Source organism: Haliaeetus leucocephalus, unplaced genomic scaffold (assembly GCF_000737465.1).
Source record: "Haliaeetus leucocephalus isolate CR32 unplaced genomic scaffold, Haliaeetus_leucocephalus-4.0 Scaffold170, whole genome shotgun sequence".
Taxonomy (NCBI): Eukaryota; Metazoa; Chordata; class Aves; order Accipitriformes; family Accipitridae; genus Haliaeetus; species Haliaeetus leucocephalus.
The window spans coordinates 685,846-706,431 of record NW_010972606.1 but is presented as its reverse complement, the minus strand read 5'-3'; the positions used below and the strand labels follow the sequence as shown (position 1 = coordinate 706,431).

Sequence of the window (20,586 nt, the reverse complement as noted above, 5' to 3'; positions counted from 1 at the left end):
ACGGGAGGTGAGGGAAGTGCTGCATTTGAGTTTTCAGTTGAAAACTGAAACTGTTGTACTTGCTCTTTCAGCACCATCAAATAACACTAGGCATGTTTTCACCCATACTAGTCTCTTGTTCTTTCAAGAAGTTTCACTAGCAGCTCCTACTAAAGGGTGATGGAGACAAACACCTTAGCAAAGAGAACAGTTTCCTCTTTTGAGAAATATGTCTAAAAATCAAATGTATTGCAGGGTGGAGGGAATATTCCTTGCTCGATACAGAGAGAATAAAGCCTTTTTTATGTTGTCTCATCAGGCTGTTAAGCTGTTCTTACAGAGTTGCTGGGTAAATAGTGGCTTGAGCAGAGTGCAGACTACTAAACATGTTTATGTTTCTAGGGAAACAAATAAACCTGCCTGAAGTTTCTTCTAATGCACTTCTAGTCTTGATATATGGCTACTCCTACCCCAAGCACTTGAAGTAGTAGCACAGTTTATTGCCATAATAGCAGTAGATAACTCAGCTTGCCTTTGCCTTGGAAAATGATTGATTTTGGAAAAGGGTACATGTTTGCTTATAAAATCTTGGCAATGTGTTGATGAAAGTACTTTGTTTTCTTAAAAAATGTTGGGAAAGTATTGACTTTAATTGCATTTTAGATTGTCCTAGCAAAACAATGGTAAGAGGATAAACGTAATAGGAGCCAAAGCCAATTGCCTCCTACTGGGTTCCTCAGATTAGTAGAGGAATCTGAGCACAACAAAGCCCTCATGTAATGGAGAGGGGTGGGAGGGGTGGGAAAGGTAAGCATAGACCCAAGGGCAAGGGTAATGTCTGGGAAGTCTACAGACAGTCTAAGCGTTGACACAACTTCAGTCTCCAGTTTCAAGATCTTCATCACACAGAAACTTAGCCTTTTGCCTTTCTTGTCTCTATACCTCTCTTTCCCCTTCTATCACAGCAGATTCAGCCCTCAAAGTTCGGAGGCCCTTGTGTTCCTGCTAAGTGATTGTGTCCAATTGTTGCATGTAGAAATACCCATACAAGCAAGTTGGCTCAAGAGGATCTTTACTTTCATACCGTAAATAATTTTGTTTGAAAATCTTGTGTCAGACAATCTGTACGTAATGTGGGGAGGCTGTGAAGCAAATAAAGTAAGCGTCAGGGATGGGTCGGTGATGGTGGTCCCCCACATCTGCCAAGCAGTGCATTTGTTAGTACATGTGTGCACCTTTCACGTAACAACGAAGAGGTGGTTGCACAGACCGATCACCAAAGTGCTCATACAGGGCACTGAGGAGAGCTGTCATCCAAGAGCTATGCATCCTGATGCCCACAGTGCTACAACTTTGTTGGTGCTAGCATACATAACAAATTTGACTTATCACAAATACCATTGGCTGTAGTTGCACTTTCACTCTTGAGGCTAACCATTCGGAGGTACAGTTTTAAGTCAGGCTCATTTATTACAGCTGTGTTGACCTTTCTCTGATTTGCCATCACTGAAAAGTTGCAAATGTACTTAGACTTTCTTTGGCACACGGCCTTTCACCAAGCAGTTCCAGCCCTTCCTGATCCAATAGCGGGTAGATTTTATAGTTCTTAGGAAAAAACTGTGATCTGACAAAGTGCTTAGCTCAACTTATTTTCTATTGATTTTAAAAGTAATAGGTTCTAAAAATGAACAATACTGTTAAATGTCCTTAGGCATTTTTTATACTATTAGCTTTGGTTGTATTTAGAAGATAGTGGTGCTTTACTCAGGTTCGGATCCCTATAGTGCATTTTTAAATCTTTTAGAAATCCTTTTAAAAACTGTTATTACAAGGATAACAGTAAAGAGAAAAAGTTAAGATGAGAGCAACTGCCATGAGCTTATGGTGAGGCTAAGTGTGATGCGCTCAGTAGTGAAAACCAGTGATGATTTGAAATCTTCCTTTCCAAATGCCTTTACAGAATGCTTCCCTTGGCTCCTTTTGTGTCTGTGACCTTGGGCAGACTTATTAATTTTATACCATTGTGTCTAGTTATTAGTAGGTTTTTTTCATGTTCCATAAGAGACCCAGCAAACTTTCTTACCTGCAAAAATAATTTCTTTCTTTTTTTAACTTCTCTATTTGAAAGTATCTGCACAGCTGTCTGCGGTGATTGGCGCATCTCTCTGGAAACCCTCTGGGGAGACCCCCTGAGCTGAGAGTTCTTCTGCCCTCTCTGCTTTCTTCCCCTGTCTGAGAGCAGACGGGGATCGCTACAGTTTCTTCTCTTGGAGTGTGTGAATACTCAGTCTGCGGGTGTCTAATGGGTGGCTGTACAGAGGGTGCCCCATGGCCGGGTGCATAGGCACCCTGCGGCGCAGGCTCGCAGGAGGCGACCGTCCTCAGCCGCAGCACACATCTGCGGCCACTCCCCAGCTCCAGAAGCTCACTCGTCCGGTGCTGCTGGTCATTAAATTGAACGCCAGGTTGACTAAGGTTATCTGTCAAGTGATTTCACAAACTGGGGGAGAAGCCATGGCAGGGCTGGTTAAAATACGGTCAGAGGCATCAGGGAGCTTAAGGCTAGGGAGAGTTCTGCGTGTGTATCCTGATGTGAGTGACTGAGTGAAGTGTCTGCGCAGAATAAACAAGCTTACCTCATCAGATATGAAATGTTCTGCTGCCTGCCACTCAGAAAGCCTCAGGACCCAGCATTGATTTTCTCCTTCCTCTCTCTGCTAGGACAGCTGGCCAAATTCAGAATTGCTGAGCAGCTCAGCTCAGCTGAAGGAACGGAGGAAGAGGGAAGCTTGGCTTGGCACTTCTGAGACCGGGCACCTTTTCCTCCTCAGCAGTCCCATGGGCAAAAGCTGTCACTGCTGTTCTCCAGCTCTCCTTGCAGTGCTGAGATTTAGCAAGTAGTTTTGCACAAGCATGTTTAAAATATTAGAAGAAATTATATCTGCCAAAAGGGAATTTACCAGGTAATCCTCTACTATTATTGTGTTTCTTAGTTTGGTGCTGCTTACAAAAAAAGAAGGTGGTGGGCTCCTTCGTAATGCTGCAGGGAAGAATGCTGGAAATCTTTTTCTTTGCCCAACAGCAGAGAAATGATAATGTAATAGTAACGGTGGTGATGATGATGATGATGTATTTCATTATAGAAATGTAAAAAACCTTGGGCCTAATCCCACCAACTATAGTCAAAGATACCCCCAAAGACCCCAAAGTTAGCTGCCAACTTTTGCCTGGCTGAAATTGCCAAATTCTGCAGTTTCCATCCAAAACCATAAATCTTCCCAGCCCCTCAGGCAAAGCTTTTGGTGATCCAAAAACAAGCAAATAATTCCGTGGCTGATGCATGAGGCGGAACAAAACCCTACTCACTGACTGGGAGCAGAATTGGCTCTGCAGTGCTGTCAGGAAGAGGAATGTGTGGTGGTCAGTTGACTTGGCACATGTGTTAAGGGTAACACACAGGGAATAGGTATTTACTGCATTAAGATGTCGTTCTGCAGCCCCATTTCTGCAGACTCTGAGGAAGCCCTGAGGGAAGTTTGTGGAAGAGAATGAGCTTGCGGACTCGGGAACAAAATTAAGTAGGGAATTTTTGAAAGAAACTGAAAAGAGAAGGGAAAATTAATTTGTTGGTCCGTGAGATCACATAAAACTCCCTTGGAAAAGTTCCTAAAGAAAGGATTGTATTTACTCTGGAGCGGGAGCAAACAGTTTAGGCTTACAATTTTATTGCCAAGTCTCGTTTTTTAACCTGCTTTCCTTCTGTTTTCAAATCCCAGAGGTAGCACAGTGGTTCCCAGAAAGTGCAACTGGTCTCTTTTGATAAGGTCTGATAGCAGAGATAAAGAAAATGAGCTGCCATTTACCTTTAAAGACTCTCCCAAAGGTACTGTCTTGTTCTTCCCAATAGCAGTTCCCTTTGCTGTCACTTCTAGGTAAACAGTGGGAAACCAGTTTTTCTGACGTTAGTGAGGGTGATGAGTTTGCTGGGTTAAGAGTTGTCCCCTTGGTGCATAGCATCAGAGAAGGATCTGACTACTGCAGTCCCCCTATCAACTGAAGGGGCCAGTGAAAGATTACTGTCTTCTGAACTGAGCTGCTCTGGTGATATGAATTAATAGAGCCAGCCAGCCAGCCCAAGGGAACTACTTAGTTGGAATCTTGCTTTCTTGTTTGTAACCTCAGATCCAACAAAATAATATGAGGAATATATCAAGAGGTACCTGCTGATTCCTGGAAGGATCAGGTATGCGTTACACTCTTTTAAGAGAAATTATTCAGCCTTTACCAAATTTAGCAATTAAAAAGGATCACACCAATTTAAACTCTAAAAATTAGACTGATGGAGAAGACTGAGAGATCAGTCCAGGTAAACACCTAGACAATCCTTCCTGGAACAGAGATGCTTTGGAGGTTACCAAGCAAAATGCTAGAGGCTGCTTAAGTGCAGGAGGTCAGACTAAATGAGTATGGTTGTCTTGCTGGCATTAAATATACTCATTCTATCAAAATAAACATCCAGTTTCTGTCCAGACTGCTAAGACTTGGAAGACATCATTCAACTTCAGGCATGTAGCAGAAGTGTGAGAACACACAGAGAAGGGAGGAATCAGTGATGCCCAAATATTCCTTAGAGCAAAATAAGAGTATCTAAATCATCAGACCATAATGGTGGACAACAGAGACAACTGGGGCTCCCTAAACTGCACTTGCACCAGAGCTATAGAGTGTTAATACTGCATTTAGTACTGTTTGAAGACAGACAAAGACACAGCCTCTCTTAAGAGTGATCAGCAGTTTGACAGCCTCCAGAACAGAGATACCGAGTTATTGAACTTCCTACAGGTACAGATAGGCTGGGAGGAAGATGAAGACAAGCTGTTTGCAGGATCTCGATATACTGAATAAAAACATACAGATATAAAAGGATACTGAGGCCATGAGGCAGAACTAGGTAGATGATAACACTAGTGGTCTTTAGTACAACTATGGATTGGAAAGGATAGAATTCCCACTCCAGGTGTTGCACACCATGCTGGATTAAACAAGTGGAAACTGTGACCTGGTTGCATCTCCCAGGGCATTTGGCTGTTTGGGAGAGCACTTCTTGCTTAGCTACCCTGGAACAGCTGGCAGGCTCAAGGTCCATGGAGACCCTACTGCTGTGGCAGAAGCTCAGGCTGCTAAGTAGCTTGCAATAAAGCAGCCGCTTTAGGGTGTTGAACCCAGAGGAAGGAATGTGTCGTAATTACTGAAGTCCGTGTTAAGCCACTGCCGTGCTAGAAAGTGTTACCCTCTGGGGCAGCAAGTACCTTCTGTGGGTTGCAGAGCAGAATCGAAATTGAGCCCAAATTCCTCCAGTGGGAATGTGACCGGAGGCACATCTGCATGACCCTGGTGCCACTGCAGGTCCTCATTGACTTCGTGATTCCCATGTGGACCAAGGCATGGACTTGCTTATATCATTCCTGCCTAAAGCTGTTGCTAGAGATCAGAGACATACTGTTTGGTACGAGTGAGTCAAGGGTACAATTAAATGCTTTGTCTGGTCTGGGGAAACTAGATTAGCTCTAATTTGCTACAAGCAAATTTCTGTTCCTGTACTGAACCATGGCAGCATGTTTAAATAATGCATGGACCAGTGATCTTACCTGTATTAGAGTGAGCAGGAACCAAAGAGTCTGCAGAATTTGTCATTGGCCGCTACTGTGTGCCTATCCCTGAAGCTGAGTAATAGTCATTTCATTTTGTACTGCTAAGTCCTTGAAATACCTCCTCTGTGGGATGCTTATGTAATAAGTCACAGGTTTCTAATTATTTATTGCTTCTGTCTCAAGTATATTTTGCAGGTTCTTTTGCAGTTTATATATATTTATTTGTTTTACTACCACTTTGCATTCTAAGAACAAATCGTCTCTAATAAAAAGCACATTTCCTTGCAAGCAGAATCAATTTCCTTCAGAAGGCTTTCATTCCCTGATTAGTGTGTTACATTTGGTCTTCACTAATCACATAGTTAACTGTGAGCAATAAAGTTCTTAAATAAATAAATGCTCTGGTCCAAGTCAACATTAGTCATAATGGACAGTTTCCCACTTAAATTTCTGAAATACAAGATGTGACTGTGCTACTTAGGCACTTACATTGACAGTAGAAGTATAGCAGTTAATGCCAGATCTGTTTTTTCTGCAGGTCATTAGTATGTTATCAACAACTAAGTCTTAGCAACAAGTTGTCTTGATTGCAAGTCAGCAATGCAGTGGGAAGTTTAAATGGGTGTGGTTTTTCAGGTACTTTTAAAGGTTTGGGGTTATGGCTTCCCTCCCCCCCGCTTTATGTTAGCCTGCTCCAGAAGCACTCATTGGGAAGGTAATGAAGTAGAAGGTTTGTACATTACTACATCCTTCTGTGCTTCCTCTTCATTGGTTTTATTGTTGTAGACTTTGAAACATAAGGAGAAGTTAGCTGTAAGCCATTCCTTCTGGTCAGTGTTGGATGTGTATTAGAGAGTTATGTTCTCAGATGGAGGATGCATTTTTACTAACTGTGAACAGGGGTAAGTCACTGTGGATCAGAAAACGTGAGATGTGGTGGAAAGCCCATCATATGGCTGCTGTAGCAAAATAATGCCTTTCCCAATACTGAATTTAAACCAGCATTTGTTGGCGAACGTAGCTTGAATCATGACTCCCTGTGGTCCAGCAGCCACTCAGATTAAGATATGTGGTTTCCCTAATGTCCGTCAAATATTGTTGGAAACCATGCTGGCTAGGCTGTAAGGTGAACAACATTACATGGGTGGTATCAGTTCCCTGCAGAAACCAGAGGGGATGGGGGGAAGGCAGAAAATAACTTCCAGCCAAAATACATATAAAAAAGCATTAGTGTTTATTTTAAAAACATCATGTAACACTTCTTTAGAGTTCTATGTATGTGTGCTTAATGAATGAGAAAAAGGCTCTGTTTCTTAGAGGAGCCGATGACTTGGAAGCTGAGAAATGTGAACACAAAACGTTCTGACTAGCCTTGAGTTTGGCTTGTGTGCATGATCAGTTGAGTGGGGTACTTCACACTGAGTCCACGTTTGGCTTGGGGGCTAAAAATAAACCAAGGGTGTGTGAGACAGACAAAATAAAACTATGTATTGTGGACTTCTGCCTTAGGAGAATGTGGCCACGTTAGGAGATAACTCCACTGTACTGAGCAGCGGCTTTGCTGTGCACAGCACGGTGGGACACCTGGGTATCCCTTCCAGCCTGGGGGTCAAACACCACTAACACATGAATCTGAAAACCACAGATTCCTTTCTCTGTACGTTCTTCACAGCATCCTGGGCAGCAGTTACACGATATGTATATAAATCTGCTGCCATAATGAAGGTATACTTAATCTTACTGGGAGGATTGGGAGTGTATGGAGTCATGACTGTGATAGCACCTCAAAATGTTACTGTAATATTGTGACCATTTTTGACTGAAGTGATCTACCAGCATTCAGGGTGTCATGAGTCACTTCTACTGATGAAGGAATTGATAGTAGAGATAGATATTTCCTTTTCTTTTTGTTTTACTTTCTATTTCTGAGCAAAAGGTACATATTTTCTCTTTTATTTCTATTTGAAATAGTATATTTAGATTTAATGTCTATATTTTGCCTATATGCAGTGACCTACTACTTTATGTCTTGCCTCACTGAACACAGACAAACCAAATATAAGATGTGTTCTTTGCTTACAGTGTCCAGAATTGTTACAGTCTGCACTTTGTCCCAAATCCCTGTTACAGCTTTTATTGTTTGCCTTTTAGCCCCTCCTGTCTTGTTCTCTGTAGCACAAATAGCACCATCGAATAACAGTGATCTCCCCTTGCCATGTTTATTTTCAGACCACATGAAAAATACTCCAAGCAGCAAGACCAAACTCTTATTCAAGCATCATATGTGGCCTGTGTTTTGGAACAAGGCTCCCAGTTTCATGAGTTAGCCTAGTTGCTTAGTGTATGTCTCGGAGAAAAGCTGTCGTGATTACCACTAGTTTTCTCTAACCAATTTCTTCACTTGTTATTAATATTAACAAACAAAATTATATTAAGGGAGAGAGGGGGGGGAGGTCCTTATTTTTGCAGTAAATTTTTAATGTGGGATTGGGCAAACTGGGCATTGAATTGTTCAGTTCTATAACCACAACCCCTAAATTGCACGTGTACCTCTGCGCAAGTGAATTTTGCATGTCCGTTCTGTCAGGGAGTCATAGCAGTTTCTACATCACTTTGCAGTCATCAAAACATCTATAAATCCAGTGCTATTTGCCAGCCTCACCTGTCCATGTTTAGTGTTGAGCTGCTTGCTTGCAATGCTAATGCTTTTTGGAAATGTCCTGCTTTACACTTTGATTTCCTGATCATTGGTTTCTTTTAATTACTCTGAAATTTCTTTTAGAGAAGAAAGCAATGACAATCAAGAATACAGGGGACTGCCTTTGAGGACTAGAAACAGAGTACAGAAAGGGGCCTTTCACTCCAGAGCTGCTGGTAGGAATCCAGCTCAGGTTCAGACTTCGCAAAAATCATTGCTGTGTGATGGCTTCTTGGTGCCCTGTACTCTACATCCACAAATGAGTCAGTGTCCACATCACACAAACCACCAGAACAATCGGTGCCACTGTAATTGGGCCTACTGGCAGAATCAGTGGAAAGGGCAGGGACTTGAATGAGCATGGAAAATGAGCGGCGTTCTCCCTGCTCCTTCAGGTCACCTTTGAGAGACATCTGTGTGAGGAAACTTAGAAGAAATCTGACCTGTGGTAGCTGCCTTCTGCAGATAGATGGAAGACTTTACTTTCTAGTACTGACAATCCGACACCCACTAACACATTATATTCAAGAAGAATAAAGATCATGATGGGATCGTTTAAGGTGTGAAAGCATGAACTAAAAAATATATGCTCAGTATGATTGAAAAATAAACAATAAAATCCAAATGTTGACTAGAAATAATAGGAACAGAGCCAAACAAATATTATCAGGCATGACCACCGTTGGCAGCGATCACTTCCCTCAAAAACACGGGGAAATCCTGCTCTTTTATTAAACCATTGAACAACCTCTTCGAGTTGAATCCCTTCTAGGCAAAAATACAGGAGTGATTCCACTGTTCACACATTCTCTTTGGAGATGAGAACATGGATTGATAGAAGAGATGCTGGACTTCATTCAGCCTGAGGTGGTGCCTCGATGTCATGGAAACAGCGACTGGCGGGAGAGCTCTGGGCAGCGCAGGACACCATAAAGAGAGCGCCTTTAGAGAGGGCTGGGACTGCCGGGGGGGTTGGAAGGGACCTCTGGAGGTCTTCTGCTCCAGCCCCTGAGCTTGGCACTTCCACTGCCTCGCCTGCTGTGGGGTAGGGAGGTCCTCATCCTGGACTTTATCTGGTGCCATTAGTAATCCTAAAAAAACCTGCCTCTGGCAGGAAGCTAATCGTGCACTAATCGGAGATTAATTTAGCCCCATAGTTCCTGTAAGCTTCAAACAGTTAAGCTGTGAAGATGTCTCTTAATATGCTGAAATGACACAATCGCATATGCTGATTACAGTGGTGAATGTGATATGAATTTTTGACTAAGTGAAAGTAAAAAGAATGTGTTTGATGTCAAATAAGTGCATTAGCAAATCTGAAATGTTCTGAGACAGCTTGGACTGTTTGTGAATTCGTGCCAAATTCAACTAAAAATAGAATAGAAACTTCAACCTCGAGTTGAAGTTTTCCACTGCAGTTCCTCGAAAACAAAACATTTTGACTTTTCATGTTAAAACAGTTCAAAAACTTAATTTAAATAACTTTAAATCATGTTAAGAGTGCCTCAGACCCAGAAAGTTAATTCCTCAGTATTTATTTTGGTGTGTGGAAGGGGGGAAATTCAGAGGAACCCAATACAAAAATGCGTGTGGTTTTGAGTGTGTACATGTGCTGGGCGGGGGGGCGTTGACCACAAAACTGGAAGAGAAATTATTTGTTCTCAGTTCTTTAGCTGTAACCTGCTACATCTCTGCTTTTGTACTTTTGGGCTTCTCTTCAGTAGATAATGCTACCAGATTGTGTAGTGTTGTTTGTACAGAGGAGACAAGATTCAGACACCTACGTTCATTGCCAGTTGTGTGGTAAGCAGGATTTGAAACCCCGGGCTGCGAAGGTGAAACCAGGTGTAACTCCCTGCTCCCCAGTCTCCTACGAGAGAAACCTCTGTCGTGAGGGTGGTGGGAAATAAGCACATCCTTTCAGGGTAAATATGGAGAAGTATTGTGGAGCACCACAAAGGTGTGAGGGCCAACTTCAAAGTTTCTGGTAGCGAGAGGATAACAGGGCCCAGAGCACACGTTTCAGGGGTTTTTAAAAAAAAAAGGCGAGAGGATTTCAGCATCCTGTATCGCACCGCTGGGATTTTTTAGTGAAGAGTATGTGGTGCATATTTTTCCCTTTTCTATGACCAGTGCTGAATTCCTCAGGGGACTGGTGATTCTGCAGATGGGCGCTGCGGAAAGCGGGGTCCCTTGGGCAGTGCCTGGCGCTACCTTCCACAGGCAGGGAGGAGAGGGGCCGGGGGGCTAGCGTTAGGGAAGGAAAAATCTGCATGGAGGCTTTCCGTGTTTGATCAGCCAAAGCAAGATGCTGAATTCAGCAGAGGTTGAATTTATGAGAACAGCAGCAGGAGGTGGGATGAGGGGTTTAAATGGCGAAAAAGCTTTTAATAGCGGTCTTTGTATTATAATAAAAGTGTTTGTTTCAGCATCTCTGCCAGCCAGTGTAAGCAATATAAGTTTATGAGTAGCTGATACTTCATGTAATAGAAATGCATTTGTCCATCGTGAGTGCCTGTTACTTGGCAAGCAGATGACTGGTCATATTGTTAGGCAGACTGTTGTTTCCACAGGCAAAGAGGGACGTGCATTCTTCTTAATGTGAAGAAAAACTTGTAAAGGCCTAAGCCATAATGTGTAACAACACAAAGCGGTATGTGTGAAAGCAACGCGTAAACCCCATTGACTAAACTAGTACAGGATAAGATCACTATTGAGAAATATGAAATAATTAGTTTTGAGAAAGAGCCTTCCAAGGTAAGTCAGAGGCCAGAAAATTAACTGCATTTGTAAATTTCCTGCAATACCATATAGAGAACAAGGTTACACATGAATGAAACCATGATGTAGATTTGGCTTCTTATGCATTAAAAATCCTTTAAAACTGTAACTGCAGTGTTCATTCCCAAATGATTTTACTTTATGTATTTATTTAGAGAAAACTGAAACAGTTTGCCATTTATGTGTATTCAAAAGCTGCGTATTTCCAAGACTATAAAGGAAACCTTAAAAAGAAATTACTTTCAGAAATCAAACAATGATATTTTAAAATGCATAGGAAAATGCATTAAAAATTAAATAGATGTAAAAAAGGTAAAATCTCAGTTGTCCTTTTTCTGCTACTTGATCATAACAAGGGATTGTGGTGCACACATAAAAACCAGATAGTGTAGATTTTTGTTTATCATGTGTATTTCATTTTATGTTATGCATTTGCCTGAACAGTTGCTTTCCACGTTGTGAATTCTCTTTTGTGTGAATGTTTTGAAACACTTAAAATTGGAGATCATATAAAACATAGCTGTTTACAGCATTCTAAATTTTGTGCATAAACTCTCACACAGATTTTGGGTTTGTGTACACATTCACAAAGTCTTAATTTTATAGTTCTTGAAGTTAAGTATTTGCATTTATAATAGGATGAGACCTAGAATGTTTCATTAAACATCAAAACTGTATCAATAATACTTGGATATAGGAACTGGGTAGCATACCCGTAAGTATTGGTGAGTTTTCAAGTTTTTTCAAGCACTCACAGCTTTCTAAGCATGTACAATATGAAAGTCCAAGTTATATATAGTAATGGTGTTGCTCAGGTTACGTTCTTAATAAGCAACTCTAGAAAGCGTGCAAGCTGTTAGAGGAATACTATTCCATTCATTTATACCTCAGGAATATTGGAGGAATGAGATTTGTTGAAATTAGTACTCTCAAATAATGTTATTGTATTAATTTCTCTGACCTTTTAACAGAAAAATTAATCACTGAAGAGGATTTTTTAAAAAACAGTTGTCTGAGGATAAAATTCACTCGAAAGTGTTGTTATTTTGCACACATTGCTATTTAAGGTACCTTTAATGTAACGGTTTTCAGCAAGTCCCTTCCATCGTGACTGCTGTCAAATAAACTTTTACATCACCCTGCTCAGCAAAACCTTTGTACTACCTTTGAAACAACGTGCTGTTAATTGCTTGCTTTATAGGCTGGTGGATGGAAGAGACTGTGTAAATAAGGGTTTCACATTAGTGAGCAGTGATAATTGGAGATGCCTGACTTTTTTAAGGGGAAGAGGCCAAATTTTCTTGAATTAGCTAGAATGTGGACCTTGGACTAAGATTTCCTGTGTCCTAGGTGCAGCCTGTCTGTCCCTGATACTGACTTACTCTCAGGCAGTGTTTTCCTTACTCCCTTGTAGCTGTGCAGCAGTCTGTACAGTCTTGCGTAGGCAGAGCACAAGTCTGCGAGTGACTCCCTGTCCTGGTGGGCGAGATGTCAGAGGAATAGTCAATGAAAGAGGGAATGACTTGATTCAACCCAAAACTTTTTTTCATTGTGCCACTAACCCCCACAAACCTTCATACCTCCACAGCCCTGCTGGGTAGATGTAATCAGAAGTTAAAGGTTGCCATCTAATGGTGAACATATATAATACAGTCTTCATGTTTTCTCTTAAATCCTCTCTTCTTGACTTTCTCTATGTACCTGCATGTCCTTTCTTTATAAGGCACTAGAGGAATGAGAATGAAATTTTCCTCAGATTTTACTTGGGATGATACCTGATACTTTATCAGTAACAAGGTATTGCAACTGAATGTGAAATTCCAGCCATTCAGTTTAACTGAATTCTAATTTCTTAATGCTTTTTCTATGAATTCAGATATAGATGAGTGTTCCTTCGAAAGGACCTGTGATCACACCTGCATCAACTACCCTGGAAGCTTTGAATGTCTCTGTCATAAAGGCTACACCTTGTATGGACTGACGCACTGTGGAGGTTTGGAAACTAAGTTTTGCTTATCTATTTGTTTGTTTGCTTTGTGAACTGTTTACTGAGCCACACCTTCTTTTAGCTGAAGGTTTTAGAACTGAAAACGATAAACCAATAAAGTTAAAATGAAGTTAAAATAAAGCTAAAATAGCATGAGCTAGATACGACTAAAATTTGAGCATCTCAGATTTGTTGAAGCGTTCCCAGAAGAACATAAATAAAAAGCAATGGCCACAACATTTTTGTGATAGTGGTACATATCAGCCTCAGTATAGACCAGAAGCCTGCAGCTGTGACACTTGCATCCACTGCTGCATGGATGCAGCCGTTCTTCCACAACCATCGCGAAGCAGCCTCATGGCTGGGGTTCATCGCGGTCTACAGGGTAAGGCTCCTTATAGAGTTTACAAGCACAGAGTACCAGTCGGTACTTCCACAGGACTGAGGTTAGTCACAATTGTATTTACAGAAGAAAGGCTTCAAATGATGGGCAACAAAGAGAATAGGAGAAGGATGTCAGTTTTGCAAAGTTTACAAATTTTGGCTCTGTTGGTATTTGTCCTGACCAGTCTGTGACATAAACTGCCTGCGAAACTCATAATGGAAGGCTGTGGGGTACCTTCTTCCCACTTTCTGTGGAGCTACTTCAGCTCTTCAACCTTTTTGGCGTAACTGGAAAGAAGTAGTGCTGTAATGTTTGGTTATCCAGGAGAGGGATATTTAAGTGCATCACAGGGCAGTATTACCACAAAGACCAAATTAGAGGTTCAGCTTCTACTTGATCAAGGCAGGAGAATTTCAGAGCACTCTAAGTCCAATGTTTGCCAGGGGTATCACAGTATGAGACTGCCTGCCACCGGTCCAGCTAACACCCCCGGGTATCACTGTGGTCTCCTGCCTGAAAGTTTAATAAGTGGGGTAGGTTTTCATTGTGTTCAGGACAGAACACGGGTCAAAGGAGAGCAAAGGGTTTTTTTGAGGGATTTGTTAAGTGTATTAAGTCCAAATTATGCTTTTAAGCAATCAAGTCAGCATTACACAAACAAAAGTGGAAAGAGGAAATTATAATAAAACCTGAAAGCCCTGAATCTAAATTACTTGTCAGAAAATACTGACACAAAATAAACTCTCCACGTTACTTTTAAATGTAAAAAAACTAAATGGTTTTGTTTAGTTAAAATATGGCTAATAGTTGATTATTTAATTATTCAAGAGACAAACTAAGTAAAGCTTGCATAATACTATAAACAAAGCCCTGACTTTAAATCCACAAAAGCTATGTATTCAGGCCAGGTTCTGATCTGAGTCAAAAACTTAGCCCAGGGAAAGCACACTAGAGGAATTGCTGAGAACAGTGTTGGGCCATAATGGCTCTTAATTTGTGGTGCATATTATATGCAAGAGTTATCCTCTATGTATTCCTAAGTAAATCGTGCTACAGACTGAGCCAAAAAGATACAGTTAAAAGCTGATGTTGGTTTGTTCCCATGTGGTTCGGTTTGTGCTATGCAAACTGATGTAGCAGAAACAGATGCTAGCTCCTCACTTCTGTCTGAGCACTGAGTTCACCTGGTTTTGTAGGGTGAACGTGAGACACTGCTAATGATATCTCTGCCTGGCTTCTCTTTGGGAGAAAGGCGTAGGAGGTGTGTGCTGGTATCTCTTGTATAGAGCAGGATAAGTAATGGATTCACTGTACAGTAGAGGCAGGCAGGAAGAGAAATAGGAGTCCATCTAAGGGAAGAGTTTGGAAGAAGACACCACATGAGGGCAGTTCTGAAAGCAAAGTCAGTGTCTGAAAGTTTTGGGGACCTATGGAGGGATCAGTAGAGAGACTGATCTTCAGTATCACTGTTAATTCCTTAATGACTTAATGTATGTATTAATTTAGGGAAAGCCTCAAAGTTTGGGCTTCAGCTTCAGACTTTAAATAATCTTCAGCCTCTGTTCAGCTTCAGTCTTTTAAATAAGACTGAAGTAGGAACAAAACTCTAACTGGAAATACTCAGTGCTGAACTTTGGGCACAAACATAACCAGATCCGAACCTCCTGCTTTTTTCCATAATGGACAGATCCAAAATCACAGCTCTGAATCCAGACTTTTCCAGCCCTGAGCTTTGCTGCTCAGGCCTATCATTAGTTTTAGTCAGCCCCTGGAGAGTGATGTTTACAGTGGAACAAATAACTTACCCTGGCTGCCATCCATGTGGCACTGAGCAGAAGTCAAAACTAGGGAGAATTAATGAGAACCTTCAAAAAGATTTGGTGCAGGCTTGCCTCTTAGTAAGCTTTCTCTCCATCTTGCTTCCCTTCTACTAGTAATTAACAAACCACGTGGCAACGTCCTTGTTCTGGGCCTTCCATGCCGAGGGACAACCTTTGTTGCTCTCTCTGGGATCCTTTTCATGTCATCTCTTGAAATAAAAATCGTGTGTCATAAGAGAACCTTTTAGAAGGACAGTGCTAGCACTTACACCACCTCTTTATGTAAAGCCCTACTTGCAGTATATATTGGCTCGTTAAGTGACATTAGGAAAGTCAGTAGAATCTGCAGGACTGTTCAATGCCTCTGGGAATTCGGCTACTTCTTCAGGAGCTTGGTTCTGGGCTGAGGTACTTGACGGCAAGAGCTCAGGTTTGAACAGTTCGGCCAGAGCTCAGTGGCAGAAGCACTGTCGACTAAATGTGTGTTTCGAAGTATGGGTTCACATGTAGATCCCACTCAGCATAAGCCTGACCACTATGTACAAAATTGTCCCAGAAAAAGTTTTTTCTGGGACTATCATCTCCCTTGTCAGTGTTTGGAATTGCTGACCCAGGACCTCCAGAAGTCCTGACTCTGACCCAAATCATAACATTGTCTAGAAACATGCCTGTTGTATTAGGGTCTCTTTCTCAGTTTCTTTTAAGCACATACTCCATGTTTTCTAGATTTTTGCTTAACCACACAGGCTAAAATCTTGCATCAGAAAAAGAAAGCTTCTGTCTGGATTCCAGCAGCTGCCCTAGTAAATACTCCAATGTTCCCATCAAGTTCCCCAAGATGCCAGAGGAAAACTTGGCTAATATGTGTGGGCCCGCATTTGTTAACCAATGCCTATGTGTGTGCTTCAGCCCAGTCCCTCGTCATCCCACCTCCTACCTGTACGTCACCCTCTGGCTTCAGGTGGGCTCACTGGGCTTCAGAACTGGGGCCTGGGGAGCACTGGCCTGAACTCAGGCTGTGTTCCTGCAGACCAGACGGATTCAGGCAGTGCCAGGCACATGGCAATCGGAGTGCAAGCCTGGGCTCAGGTGTGGTTTGGAAAGGCAGTCACTCGGGCTGTGAGCATTTATGGCCAGACCTCCCTTAGAAGCACATTAAGTGACAATTTTCCTTCTACAGTTACATTTTGAGGCCTATCGTTAAACCAGAGAATTAGCAATTCAGTATATTTCATGTTGATTTGGCATCATTCTAGCTCATTTGAGCATATGTCAAGTGGCACAACCTATGTGCCTTGTAAAAGTCTATTACAGTAACGCTACTGTTTCAGCAAGCAGATGGGTCGCTGTGTCCAAAGGGCAGAAACCACTTGTTGTTGAGGTTAGTGCAGCGCCTGAAATAACTGGGCTGTGGTTCATAACAAGGGCTTTTAGGTTATGGCTATACTAAAATTAAAGAGTCTGGAGCAGCAATGTGCAACTGGTGGTTCACAGGTGCCATACGACAGTTTTGGCCTGTGCCATCTAGTGCCCCAAGTGTGCCCGAGCGTGATCCAGAGGTGAGTACATGGCAGCACAACGCCTGCTGAGCGTGACGGATAAACACCGTCTCTGGCGGTGGGTGGCGAGGAGACGAGAGATCAGCTGTGTTGGCACAAGTCTATAAATGCTGATTGCATGGAGTAAAAAGGATATACCTCGTATTGACTAAATACTTTTCTAATGTATCAACAATTGAAAGCGTTTATGTGGAATATCAGTGATAACATATCCTGTAATTGCTTTGCCTTCATGCAAGCTTTTACCATTCATTTTTATTTGAGGAGTAGAAGACTGAATAAACTACACTTCAGCTGCTAGGTTCCTATCAAATATATAGTTTCTCCTTCATCTGAATCATTTCTAAAAGCAAACTCTGTGAATCACTGTGGAGAATTTATCTCCCTGTTATGCAAAAGTGATCTAATCTCACAGATGTTTATGCCTTTGACATTTTTCCATATAATGTAATGTACATTATTGTCCAGATGCTGCAGACACTTTCGAGCATGTTTTGTATCTTGTGAGTACTTCCAAGAATTTCAGTGTAACTGGTCCTGGCAAGTAAATTGTATTGTATGCATAAATCCTTGAAAGAGTAGGAGCTATACATGTGTCTAAGGACAAATACATGCAATATGCACTAAAATTGTTTGACATGAGTATTGTCTGCATTTATATATCTTTGTATAGACTTAAATATAAAAGATATAGTAGAAACATATCCTTATGCACATATCTTAATGCACAGTTATACATGTGTACATATGGTTAATACTCTTCTCAACTTTAATTACATTTTCAGATATTGATGAATGCAGCATCAGCAATGGTAGCTGTGACTATGGGTGTCTTAATACAATGGGGAGCTATGAGTGTGTCTGTCCGCCTGGAAAGAAACTGCACTGGAATAAAAAGGACTGCGTTGGTAAGTGTGGGAGCCTGACGCAGAGGTGACTGTGGTGATGGTCCTGTTCTCCAGGAGGGTGAAAAAGCCCGTGGTTTTGTGTGAGGGATGCTGCATTTTCATAATATAGATCCCCAAATTCATTTTGTAAACTCAGATGACACCTGATTGTATGGGGGTCCGTGGGGTAGGATATAACTGCAGGTGGATTAGAGAATGGGCAATGTGTTGGATTTTATTTGTGTTAATTTTTTTTTTTTAATTTTACAAGTCCGTTCACACAAATGTAAGTCTTATTATTACTATTTAATGTATTTTATACTTTTGTTCTTAATTTGTCATTTGTCCATCTCTGTAACCTCAGCTATAACTCTACTTCCCTCTAAGACTAATTTAGACTATTCAAAATATTTAACTGTTTACAAGTAGGACATGGTATTCAGGTTAATATCTACATTCACAGCACTATACCCCAATTTTTCAAGTTATCTCAAGTATCCTGCTTAGTACAGAGTACTGACACTAGCTGTGTCAAAAGTATTAATTGCAATGAGCACAAATCCTGAGACCACTAAAATTATGACACTTGCTGCTAGTGCCACTTTGTGGCAGGTCTGAATTTCCGTACCCTTTAAGTAGATGACATTTTTCCTGGGGTCTTATTTGAAGCACAGCAAATCTAGGCCTTGGCTATGGCCATTCAAAGTATTTTCTGTGAGATTCTAGTTTTGTTTTCACGTTTTTAATGGGAATGCCATACCTTAGGTCTTTCATAGTCAAATTTAGGTTGTGGGATTTTTGTTTGGGTTTGGTGTTTTTTTTAACCATGAATAGCTTCTCATAGATACATTCGGGGCTGTTGCCTAATACCTAACTGGGAGGAAGGCAGAACAAGAAAGGGGGGGACCTTACTTAAGGGAATCTCTGCACATATTGAGGGAAAGCACTATAGGCTGGAATAGAGAGCACCGCACTGGCCTCTTGCATGATCATGCAGTTGTGGCATTTTTTCACTTACATGGATACAGCAGTATGAAAAGCACTTTATACCCAAGGTGGGGTGGGGGGTGAGTATCTCAAGTTGGGTTTCAGCCTTTGCCACTGACTTTCTTCCTAACCACAGCTAAGTACTTCATTTTTCCTGCTCACCTTTACATATATTACCTTCCCTGCTATATAGAGAACGAAGTACTGTAGGAGTAAGACATGGTTAACTCTGTTTTTTTAGTTTTCCACTAGGTCTCCCTTGCAATGTACCAGTTAGTCCTCTGGAAATGAGTTTGTAAATTAACAGCAGGGACTAAGATTTTTTTGAAGTCTGGTATATAGTTAGACCACAGAAGTTTTGTGCTATATTCCTTCTCAACCTACTAAGAATGTTGTTCCCAGGGTAAGAGGCTGTATTGGAAATATTTTCCTAGTTGTAAATTTCTCGTCATTATTTATAATAGTCAGTTGGAAGATGGAAAATAGAGTACCCTTCGTTATTGATACACACCGTTTTATCTGATGAATTTAATGAGGCTTAAAATGAGTGTCATCTCCCTGCTGATCGCCTGCCTTTATTACCAACATTGTTTAGAGGAAACTGCATTCTACATTGTTATAAAAGCACAATAAAGAGGAGAATGATATGTAGTGATCCTGAATGCCACATGATTTGGAGACATTTGCAGTAAGAAAATCCTCTTTTGCTCAGCAATGACACGTTGCACTTGTGTTGTCTCCTCAGTCCAAAGAAATTTCTTTAAAAACGTCACCAATGTAACATAAAAGACCTTAGGAGGGAGGTAAGTGGAGGATGATTATTCCCATATTTGAGATGTGAACATCAGGCTTGTTTAAGGGACTTGTATACATTTATATTTAACCAGCAGTGGGGCCAGGAACGTGAACCAGCTGGTGGCTGCTGGGACCCTTCTTCTGCACTCAAGCCAAGCCAGGCAAGGCTCATTCCAGCTGCTGCATTCAAATTGCCCTGTTTCATCCCAGCTTTTCTGGGCTCTTCCCAAACCCTGGCGGACCCAAACCAGTCTGGCTGCTGCAGCTCTGATCTCTCCCCTACCTTGGTGTGGTTCAGTAGTGAGCTGACAGGTAGGAAGAAGGACATTTGCAGGAGCACAGTCATCCATGAGCAAAACAAGAGTCAGCCAAGTCCCTCCTGTAAGGTGAGCGTGTTTGGAAGAAGTAGCAAGGAACAGTCGGAGAAAAAGCGTATGTACCTGAACAGGTGTTTTTACAGGGCTGGAGCAAGAACTGCTCTCCAGACCCCTGGCTGAGATTTAACCAGCTGATGCAGTGTGAACTATCTGCTTGAAGAGGTGCCCAGCTGCAGTTGGCCGGCAGTCAGTGCAGAGGTTAAATCTCTGGGGGAAAGGAGGGAAGCAGTGAGGCTGCCTCAGCACAGGTAGTGATGGCACCTGCCAGCTGAGAGTGAACCTTGTTGTCTGTGTGGAGAAAGATGTACTTAAGTAACACTTCACTCCCAAAAGATGTCAAATTAAAATAAGTGCAGGATTATAATTATCCGTGGCATACCATCAGCTCAGGCTGAAGCACAGAGACTGGTCCAACTATTCATAACAACTTTGTCATTTCAGCTGAAACACAAACAGTCCTTTACCTCAATACTAAGAGCACCTTGTGAGACCTGCAGGATACTCTGTCATCATCCTGCCATGAAGCCAAGAGGAGAAGCTGGGTGTTTCCACCGCACAAGCCGCAATGTGCCTCGCACAGTGGGCGCTGATGAGAAATGGCCGATGTCTGTGTGTGTCACAGTGTCCCTTCTGGCATTCCTTGGATCATTTTGGCAGCAGCTGAAAGGACTGGTGGGACT

At 41.8% G+C, this 20,586-nt stretch overlaps 1 protein-coding gene across 1 annotated transcript in view; it reads left to right on the top strand.

Moving 5' to 3' along the window:
• The window catches only part of SCUBE1 (signal peptide, CUB domain, EGF-like 1), a 210,529-nt gene that overhangs the window by 168,851 nt on the left and 21,092 nt on the right, over nt 1-20,586 (top strand). The window contains exons 10-11 of the mRNA XM_010563586.1: nt 12,986-13,102; nt 17,646-17,768. Coding sequence (XP_010561888.1) covers nt 12,986-13,102; nt 17,646-17,768 — 240 coding nt within the window. The remainder of the gene's footprint in view (nt 1-12,985; nt 13,103-17,645; nt 17,769-20,586) is intronic.